The sequence below is a fragment of the Henckelia pumila genome, chromosome 3 (genome assembly GCF_033568475.1).
Source record: "Henckelia pumila isolate YLH828 chromosome 3, ASM3356847v2, whole genome shotgun sequence".
In the NCBI taxonomy this organism is placed as follows: domain Eukaryota; kingdom Viridiplantae; phylum Streptophyta; class Magnoliopsida; order Lamiales; family Gesneriaceae; genus Henckelia; species Henckelia pumila.
In genome coordinates, this window is record NC_133122.1 from 117719728 (window position 1) to 117730747 (window position 11020).

The 11020-nt window shown below is 45.8% G+C and overlaps 2 protein-coding genes across 2 annotated transcripts; both read right to left on the reverse strand.

The window, feature by feature from the left end:
• Nucleotides 1–389: 389 nt before the first annotated feature.
• On the reverse strand, nucleotides 390–1872 carry LOC140889367 (uncharacterized). The gene is made up of 3 exons (XM_073297081.1): nucleotides 1573–1872; nucleotides 1181–1491; nucleotides 390–810 (listed from the first exon to the last, which is right to left on the reverse strand). The coding sequence occupies exons 1-3, from the start codon at nucleotides 1870–1872 to the stop codon at nucleotides 390–392; spliced, it is 1032 nt and encodes a 343-aa protein (XP_073153182.1).
• A 201-nt stretch (nucleotides 1873–2073) lies between these two features.
• On the reverse strand, nucleotides 2074–2658 carry LOC140889368 (uncharacterized). The gene has a single exon (XM_073297082.1). It carries the CDS (start codon nucleotides 2656–2658, stop codon nucleotides 2074–2076), a length of 585 nt encoding a protein of 194 aa, XP_073153183.1.
• Nucleotides 2659–11020: the final 8362 nt, after the last annotated feature.

An 11020-nucleotide genomic window follows, 5' to 3' on the forward strand; every position in this document is an offset into this window, starting at 1 on the left:
TGGACAAGAGAGGGCTTCCCACATTGGTTTGTCTAAGATGTCTTCTCCTTGGTCATGTAATCGGGATAGAGCATCCGCGGCCGAGTTCTCGCACCCCAGTTTATACTCAATAGAGAATTGAAAGCCGATCAACTTGCGCATATAATGTTATTGTTCCGACATCTGGATTGTTTGAGTGAGTAGTTCTCGTAGACTTCTTTGATCGGTGCGAATCACAAAGGGCCTGCCCAACAGATATTTCCGCCACTTTGCCACAGATTCTGTTACTGCAAATAACTCTCTTACATAAGTGGATGCTAATTTCATTTGAGGCCCCAATTTTTTTTTGAAATAAGATAGAGGGTGGTTGTCTTGAATAAATACTCCGCTGATTCCCACTTTTGAAGCGTCTATTTCAACAATAAAAGTCTTAGAAAAATCAGGTAGTCCAAGGACGGGGGCCTAGTCATGGCTTCTTTAAGCTGATGGAAAGCATAAGTGGCCTCTGTGGTCCATTGGAATGACTCCTTTTTCAGAAGATCAGTGAGGGTGGGGGCTGCAATGGTAGAAAAAGGCTTTATGAAGTGCCGATAATATCCCGTGATACCCAAGAAACCTCGCAATTGTTTTATATTCTTGGGAATAGGCCAATGAATCATGGCCTCAATCTTTTTGGAGTCAGCCATTACCCTTCCTGCGGACACTAAGTGGCCAAGATACTCCACTGTTGTTTGAAAGAAGTGGCATTTGGATAGTTTAGCGAAGAACTTATTTGCAGATAAAAGTTTGAGAACCAATTGCAAGTGCTGGAAATGTGCCTCGTCATTGGAACTATACACCAAAATATCATTAAAAAAATGACAAACTTTCGTAAGTAGGGGCGAAACACATGGTTCATGGTGGCTTGGAAGGTGGATGGTGCATTGGTGAGCCCAAAGGGCATGACCACAAACTCATAGTGCCCCTCATGCGTTCGGAAAGAGGTCTTATGGATATCCTTTGGATCCATTCTAATCTGATGATATCCAGCTCTGAGAACCAGTTTTGAAAATAATCGTGCCCCTCCAAGTTCATCCAATAGTTCATCGATGTTCAGAATCGAAAATCAATCCTTGATGTTGAAAGCATTTAGTGCGCAATAATCCACACAAAATCGCCACGAACCATCCTTTTTTTAACTAGCAGAAGTGGGGAAGAATACGGATTGGTGCTATGCTTGATGAATCCTGCTTCCAGTAGCTCATGCACAATTATCTCAATAGCATATTTCTTGAAGTAGGGATACCGATATGGCCTCACACTGACTGGTGTGGTCCCTGGGAGCAAGTGAATATGATGGTTAATAGAACGATGAGGTGGTAAGGAGATGGGCTTGTCGAACATGGTGTGATAGAGTTCTGTCAACTCCTTTCCTTTCGCAGGCAATCGGTTTGTGCCTCCTATCAGTTGATTGCCCCCGTTAACTTCCACAATCATCTCTATCAATGTACACAGAGTATTGCCTTTACCTTGCTGGATCCAAGAGCATAATCAGTTGTATGAAATTGGCTCTGGATGTAGTGGCTTGTTGCCCACTAGGCAGATGGTTTCTACCTTCCATTTGAAATCCATGGTGAGGGCCTCATGGTCATGCAAACATGGCCCTAATGTGCGGAGCCATTGCATTCCGAGTACAATGTCCAACCCCCATATAGGTAATACATATAATTCAATACGAAATTCATGCCCCTGCAGCGTCAGGGGGACTTGCGGACACATTTTCTCGCACCAAAGGTATTGACCATTGCCCATGTACACCCGAAACCATCTTTCAGTCACACAAGACACCCCCAACTTTGTAACCAAACCTTCTTGGATGAAGTTATGGCAAGAAAAATCTCCACACAAGTTCATTCATACCGTGCCGTAAGTCGAAATATGCGTGGGTTAGAAGCAGAGGTTAAAGCATGGAGGCTCACCTCGACTTTGCCTTCTCCAAAATTAAAGGGCTTAGAATCCTTGTAGCCATAAAAATCCTTGAGGCAATCGCCCTCTTCATCCCCGAAGAGTATCAGAACTCAGTTCTTGCAACGATGATTTGCGTTAAACTTCTCATCACAATTGAAACACAGGCCCTTCTCTCGTCTTTCCCGAATCTCGGCTGCCATGAGTTTTTATGGGTATTTTGGCTATTTGTGTGTGGGAAGTAATGTTGGTATGGCCTTCAGAAGGGTTGGAATACCTCCCTAGATCTGGCTCAGTGTTCACGGCAGACAATCCTAGTGGCACTCGGGGCATGCCTCCCTTTCGCCCTGTCCTTCGTAAATCATCATTTCGATCTTCATACAACTGAGCCTTGGTCATGGATTCATTGAGGCTTCCAGGTGGAGTGATGAGAAGCTCTCTGCGAATTTCTGGGTGTAAGCCCCATATGAAGAAATTCAAGAACATGGATTTGGTGACCCCCTCGATCCTATTCATAAGGGCTTCGAACTCGGTGCGATATTGAGCCACACTACCTGTCGGCATCATTTTTGCGATATTTCCCAATGGGTCTTCATACACTGAAGATCCAAAACGGCTCCTGATCTCCTTCGCAAAGTGCTCCCAAGTGAACAGAGCGCCATTTCGATCCATCCACTGGTACCAAGAGCCGGCATCGCCGTCCATGTGAAATGCCACCACCTGCAGACGGATCATTGGAGTTGTGGAATATAGAGTAAAATATTTCTCTATTTTATAGAGCCAGTCATGAACCCACTCTCCATTGAATCGGGGCAGATCGAACTTCATTAGCTTCAAATGGTTGTTGTGTAGTAGCCCGTAACCAGTATCAGTAATTAAGGGATTAATCATAATTACTTGGGTAGAGTTCGGAAGCTCCGAAGGTGAGATCGGAAGCTCCGATCAGGATCGGAAGCTCCGAACAGGATCGGAAGCTCCGATCGGTATTACGTCAGGCATGACGTGTGGTTGGATCGGAAGCTCCGATCAGGACCGGAGGCTCCGATCACCCCTATCCGGAGTCAACTAGTGATATTTTGACACGTGGCAGATCAGGATCTTCGGAAGCTCCGATGGCAGGATCGGACGTTCCGATCGAGGTTCGGACGTTCCGATCAAGGATCGGAAGTTCCGATCGTTGTCTATAAATAGAAGGCCAAGACTTCACTTTCATTTGCCAATTCCGAGTTCTCCTTTCCCTTCTAGTCCTTTTGGAGCTGTTCTAGTCTTCTTAGGCTTGGTCCGGAGGTCGGTGAGGCATTCGGTAGTCGTAGCGGAGTTGTGCCCAAGTTCTGGAGGCATCGACATCAAAGGGCTAACGACGGACGAAGGTATAGCTTTTGCTTCCTATAAATATTTAGGAGTATGCAATAGCTTAGTTAAGGCTTTTAGAGCACTTTAATGATAGTAGTATCATTTGGCAGTGTAAAGCAGACTATAGGCGTGGACCTAGAGTTGGTAGAGCTTGCACTGTATTGAGGTACGAAAGTACTGTTCGAGATATCTTGACTGAGTATGCATGTATTATGAGACTGCATGATTTATATGCCATGATATTATGCTACATTCATTTTCATCTTGCTGTATCTCTTTCGAGATGTCTGTTAGTAGGGTTGTACCCTACCCTGTTAGTGGATGGACTTCCATCGATTTGGGTCCGGCGTATCCATGGTTATCTCGGTATGGGAGCCACCTCCTGAAGCGACGGCACAGCATGCTACATACCAGGGCCCGGTCTGTCTCTGTTATCTGATCCTTGACCTCGAGTCTTTAGGGAGTTCACTTTGCATGCATGTATACTCATACTCTCGTACTGAGCGTTTTATGCTCACGTCTCGTACTCTGTATTTTCTGGACACCCTATTCCATGGGGCAGGTTTGCGATTGGACGAGGAGGGTGGATCCAGGAGGGGCTAGTCAGTGGTTGGCCAGCTGGAGCTTCGCTTAGGTTTTATTACTGTAGTTTGGGTTTATACAGCTATTCGATTTGGTTGTATATTATTGGATAAATTATAGATTCCTTTACTTGGGATTGTATAATGTTTCTGGTTTCCGCAGTTTTATTCTGATATCTGTTTTATTAAGTTAATTGCATGCCTAAGTTCTGTTTAGTAGGTGATCCGGGTAAGGGTCACTACATTTATGGTATCAGAGCATGCAAAAGATTTCTTGGGATTTAGTCTCATCTTGAGGTATTTTTGTAGATGTCAAATCGTGACGACCAGAGTTCTCATGGCAGTGTTGGTGGGCGTTGGGGAGATGCCGACTGGGAGCCTCGTCGAGAATGGCGTCATCGTCACCATGACGACGAGCATTTCACTGTGCGTCGATTCTTAGCTATGGGTCCCAAGCCATTAGTTGGAGGTGAGTCTCCGGAGGATGCGGAGAACTGGTTAGACCGCATGGAGACGACTTTTCAGACTTTCCAATGCACCGATGAGCAGAAGGTGGAGACCCTTGGCTATCTTCTGGATGGGTGTGCGCGCAGGTGGTGGAGGTTTACTTCTGCACCTTTTGTTACGGCGAGAGGAGTGGCCACCTGGGCCGAGTTCCGCACAGCTTTCCAAAAGCGGTATTTTCCTCCTGCACTCCGTCAGTCGAAGGCAGGCGAACTACTGAGTCTGCGACAGGGAACCATGTCTATCGATGAGTATCAGCAGAGGTTCTTTGATCTGCTATCCTATTGCCCCGAGATTGCTGATAGCTCAGAGATGAAGTATAATCTGTTCCTTCAAGGCCTTAACCCTGAGATCCATGACCGTGTGGCGGTTGGCGACGACATGTCCTACGAGGGTTTGGTGAGCCGTTGTCACCAGGCGGAGGACAGCATTCGGCGGAACAGGTCTTTCTCTCAGTCGAGACCTGCTAGTTCTTTGGGTCCCCGTGCCCAAACTTTCAAGAAGTCTGGATCTTCTTCTTCCTCTGGTTCTGGAGGTGTTGTCCGTTTCGGTAAGAAGGACAAGTGTGATCACTGTGGGAAGAACCATCCATCCGACAAGTGCCGTAGAGCTTCTGGAGCTTGTTTCCGTTGTGGAGAGACTGGTCATATCCGGAGAGATTGTCCACTGTCTGGGGGAGGCAGTTCTGGTTCTGGTTCAGGATCGGGTTCTCAGGCCACCGTACAGCAGAGGTCGCAGGGACAGTCTGCTGGGAGTTCCCATTTGAAGCCACGAGCTTCTGGCCAGGTGTTTGCCCTGAGACATGATCAGGCAGTGGAGGAGAATGAAAAAGTCATCGCAGGTACATTTCTGCTTTATGGTATACCTGCTCTTGTACTTATTGACACTGGTGCATCTCATTCCTTCATTTCTGCACGTTTTGTTAAGAGGCATAAGTTACCATGCATTGCACTAGACGTAGTGATGTCTGTTTTTACTCCGACGGGCCAATCTGCTTTGGCTAAGCGTCTAGTGATGGGTTGCCCTTTAGAGTTCGAAGGGAACATTCTGTTAGCGAATCTCATGGTCCTGGCGATGGACGACTTTGATTGCATTCTGGGAATAGATATGTTGACTACCTATCGAGCTTCAGTGGACTGCTATCAGAGATTAGTACGCTTTCATCCGAAAGGGAGTGAGAGTTGGTTTTTCTATGGTGAGGGAGCGCGACCCCCGATGCCTTTGGTATCAGCTTTGAGAGCCTGTCGAGCTCTAGAGTCTGGCGGGGAAGGCTACCTTATCTATGCAGTTGATTCGTCCGCTGAGAATATTGGGATAGAGAGCATTCCGGTTGTAGATGAATTTCCAGATGTGTTTCCTAATGAGATTCCGGGTTTTCCTCCTGCTAGGGAAGTCGAGTTTGGCATAGAGTTGGTGTCGGGTACTTCGCCTATTTCTAGAGCACCGTATCGTCTGGCTCCGTCAGAGATGCGTGAGTTGAAGAATCAGCTACAGGATCTTTTGGACAAGGGGTATATTCGTCCTAGTGTATCTCCTTGGGGAGCTCCTGTTCTCTTCGTGAAGAAGAAGGATGGGTCGATGCGGCTGTGCATTGACTATCGGCAGCTGAATCGAGTCACTGTGAAGAACAAGTATCCGTTGCCTCGTATTGATGACTTGTTCGATCAGCTGCAGGGCACGTCAGTTTACTCCAAGATTGACTTGAGATCTGGGTATCATCAGTTGAGAGTCCGTGATCAGGACGTAGCCAAGACTGCATTCCGTACTCGCTATGGGAATTACGAGTTTCTAGTGATGTCATTTGGTTTGACTAATGCGCCGGCTATAGTCATGGATTTGATGAACCGTGTCTTCAGGGAGTATTTGGACAAGTTTGTTGTGGTTTTCATTGACGATATCTTGGTGTATTCGCGTAATACGGAAGAGCATGTTTCTCACTTGCGGTTGGTACTACAGACTCTTCGAGATGAGCAGTTGTACGCCAAGCTGAGCAAGTGTGAGTTCTGGATGGATAGAGTGGTCTTTCTTGGCCATATCATATCCAGGGAAGGGATTTCTGTTGATCCAAGCAAGATTGAAGCGGTACTTAATTGGTCGCGTCCGACGACAGTTGCTGAGATCCGTAGTTTTCTGGGTCTAGCAGGATATTATCGTCGCTTTATTCTGAACTTCTCTCAGTTAGCTCGACCGTTGACGCAGCTTACCCGCAAGGGTGTGGATTTCGAGTGGTCCTCCGAGTGTGAGGAGAATTTCTGTGAGCTTCGACGGCGGTTGACTTCTGCGCCGGTGTTGGCATTACCGTCCGGATCTGGAGGGTATGTGGTATACACGGATGCTTCTCTTCAGGGGTTAGGTTGTGTCCTGACTCAGAATGGGCATGTGATCGCATACGCTTCTAGACAGCTGAAGCTTCACGAGGACAACTACCCAGTCCATGATTTGGAGTTAGCAGCCATTGTGTTCGCTTTGAAGATCTTGCGTCATTATTTGTATGGCGAGAAATTTGAGATCTTCACCGACCATAAGAGTCTCAAGTATTTGTTCACTCAGGCGGAGTTGAACATGAGGCAGAGACGTTGGATGGACTTGCTTAAGGACTATGATTGTGAGATTAAGTACCATCCGGGAGCTGCTAATCTCACCGCTGATGCTTTGAGTCGCAAGGTGCGATTATCCGCACTTCAGGCTTGTTAGATGTCTAGTGCGATCAGTGACTGTTGTACTTCAGGTTATACCTTCAGGCATAAGAAAGGTATGCAGAGTATCCAGATGTTTGCGATATTATCTGAGCCAGCCTTGTATTCGCGGATCCGAGATGCTCAGATGTCTGATTTGAAGACCCAGCGTTTAGCTCGTCTAGCTAACGAGGGTAGCTCGTCTGGATTTCATTATCAGTCAGATGGTTTTCTGTGTTTGTCTGGTAGGCTTGTGATTCCGCAGGATGAAGAGTTGCGAGAGGAGATTTTGTCTCAGGCGCATCGCACTAAGTTGAGTATTCATCCTGGGAGCAACAAGATGTACAAGGATCTACGTACTCGTTTCTGGTGGAAGGGAATGAAACGCAGTGTTTATCAGTTTGTTTCGAGATGTTTGGTGTGTCAACAGGTCAAGGCAGAGCACCGACGACCTGGAGGATTGCTTCACGGTCTGCCTATTCCTGAATGGAAATGGGAGTTTATCACTATGGACTTTGTGACCCATTTGCCGGTATCCCCGAAGAACTGTGATGCTATCTGGGTTGTGGTGGACCGACTCACCAAGTCAGGGCATTTCATTGCCTATAGCCGAGAGTACTCTGTGGATCGCATGGCACGGATGTACATTCAGGAGATCGTTCGACTTCATGGAGTGCCTGTGAGCATTGTCAGCGATCGGGACCCCAGGTTTACTTCTAGATTCTGGGGGAGTGTTCAGCGTGCGATGGGTACTACTCTCAGTTTGAGTACAGCCTATCATCCGAAGACTGATGGTCAGTCAGAGCGCACTATCCGTACGCTAGAGGATATGCTTAGAGCGTGCGTCTTGGATTTTGGTCCAGCCTGGCAGGATCATTTGTCGTTGATCGAGTTCGCTTACAACAACAGCTATCATACTAGTATTGGGATGGCACCTTTTGAGGCGTTGTATTTACGACGTTGTCGTACTCCACTCTTTTGGGAAGAAGTGGGGGAGAGACAGGCTGAGGGACCGGAATTTATCCAGCAGGCGATAGACATTGTTGATCAGATCAAGAAACGGATTAAGACTGCACAGGATCGTCAGACAAGCTATGCTAATATCAAGCGTAGGCCCTTGCAGTTCGAGGTCGGGGAGAAAGTGTTTCTGAGAGTGTCATCTTTCCGCAAGATTCTCAGATTTCGCCTTAAAGGCATGTTGTCTCCCAGATTTATCGGCCCGTTTGAGATCTTGGAGAGCATTGACGATTTGGCTTATCGACTAGCTTTGCCACCGCATCTGTCCAGTATTCACGACGTGTTCCACGTATCTCTGTTACGACGGTATGTGGCAGATGAATCTCATATTCTGCAGCGGTCTGAGGTTCAGGTAGACAAGGATTTGACTTATGTTGAGAAACCTCTTCGTATCCTCGATTATAAGGATAAGGTTTTACGGAACAAAGTCATTCCTTTGGTTTTAGTTCAGTGGCAGCGCCGAGGAACTGAGGAAGCTACGTGGGAGCTTGAGGATAGGATGCGTAAAGACCATCCCGAGTTGTTTTGATTTCATTCTTTAAGTTGTATTCAGTTGCAAACTCTGTAAACGATTGATTTGAATAAAGAATGTTTCTGATTTCTGTAGTTGCATTCGGTACTTAAGATCTGATTTCGAGGACGAAATATCTTAAGTGGGGGAGAATGTAGTAGCCCGTAACCAGTATCAGTAATTAAGGGATTAATCATAATTACTTGGGTAGAGTTCGGAAGCTCCGAAGGTGAAATCGGAAGCTCCGATCAGGATCGGAAGCTCCGAACAGGATCGGAAGCTCCGATCGGTATTACGTCAGGCATGACGTGTGGTTGGATCGGAAGCTCCGATCAGGACCGGAGGCTCCGATCAGGACCGAAGGCTCCGATCACCCCTATCCGGAGTCAACTAGTGATATTTTGACACGTGGCAGATCAGGATCTTCGGAAGCTCCGATGGCAGGATCGGACGTTCCGATCGAGGTTCGGACGTTCCGATCAAGGATCGGAAGTTCCGATCGTTGTCTATAAATAGAAGGCCGAGACTTCACTTTCATTTGCCAATTCCGAGTTCTCCTTTCCCTTCTAGTCCTTTTGGAGCTGTTCTAGTCTTCTTAGGCTTGGTTCGGAGGTCGGCGAGGCATTTGGTAGTCGTAGCGGAGTTGTGCCCAAGTTCTGGAGGCATCGACATCAAAGGGCTAACGACGGACGAAGGTATAGCTTTTGCTTCCTATAAATATTTAGGAGTATGCAATAGCTTAGTTAAGGCTTTTAGAGCACTTTAATGATAGTAGTATCATTTGGCAGTGTAAAGCAGACTATAGGAGTGGACCTAGAGTTGGTAGAGCTTGCACTGTATTGAGGTACGAAAGTACTGTTCGAGATATCCTGACTGAGTATGCATGTATTATGTGACTGCATGATTTATATGCCATGATATTATGCTGCATTCATTTGCATCTTGCTGTATCTCTTTCGAGATGTCTGTTAGTAGGTTTGTACCCTATCCTGTTAGTGGATGGACTTCCATCGATTTGGGTCCGGCGTATCCACGGTTATCTCGGTATGGGAGCCACCTCCTGAAGCGACGGCACAGCGTGCTACATACCAGGGCCCGGTCTGTCTCTGTTATCTGATCCTTGACCTCGAGTCTTTAGGGAGTTCACTTTGCATGCATGTATACTCATACTCTCGTACTGAGCGTTTTATGCTCACGTCTCGTACTCTGTATTTTCTGGACACCCTATTCCATGGGGCAGGTTTGCGATTGGACGAGGAGGGTGGATCCAAGAGGGACTAGTCAGTGGTTGGCCAGCTGGAGCTTCGCTTAGGTTTTATTACTGTTGTTTGGGTTTATACAGCTATTCGATTTGGTTGTATATTATTGGATAAATTACAGATTCCTTTACTTGGGATTGTATAATGTTTCTGGTTTCCGCAGTTTTATTCTGATATCTGTTTTATTAAGTTAATTGCATGCCTAAGTTCTGTTTAGTAGGTGATCCGGGTAAGGGTCACTACATGTTGAGTCCTTCCCCAAGGCCACCTCCTTTTTTACTGCTTTCTCCCTCAGATTTGGGTGAATTCCCAGAAATTTCCTGATCTATAGATAATTTTTGCATCTTCTGGTTCAGCTGGCCAAAATGCTGGTCCATCGAAACCATGTATTGCTCCAACATCTTGGTGTAGTTCATCATCTGGGACTCCGAATGACTTTTGAAATTAGCTTCCAGCTACCGCATGGCTTCGGCTACATCTTCGTTCCTCATGTTCTCTCAACGAGGGCACCAATTGATAAGAATAAGGGCACACTTCGAGTCTGTGAAAACTCCTTCGAACAATGTTTATTATCCAAATTTCAGAATGAGAAATTACAACTACTAGTGAATCACATCTATATACTTCTTTCTTACAACTTATTTTTGGCGGCAAATAACAAACTCTAACTGCTAGGATGATGGAATGCATGATCATTCTTCACATGACGTAATCGCTCATCCACTTCGGTTTGTTACTTTCTCTCGAAGCTTCGGGTGCGTTCTTCTCTGATTCCTTTGTATTGGTTGGGGCTATGTCTTCATGATTGGGCTTTTGAATTGCATCTGATTCTATCAGCCCTTTCTTGGCCCAATCTTTTATATGTAAGCCTGTCTATTCAGTGCCCATGTCAATGGTAATTGGGCTATCAGATACTCTCAGGGTTATTTTAATTATTATTTTATTTTTTGAATTTGAGATATTTATGTGGAGCTACAGGTTGGTTCAGATGATGACTCATGACAGCTAAGATAACGTTTTATATTTTATTAGTTAACATTAATTATTAACTAGTATTCCACCCGTGCGATGCACGGAGCTTATTTCGTATATAATTTAATAAACATTAAATAATACTATAATTTTGGCAATTCAATTAAAATGTATACACAAGCTAACTTAATAATGACTACTACATCTGACGAGGAAAAAAAACAA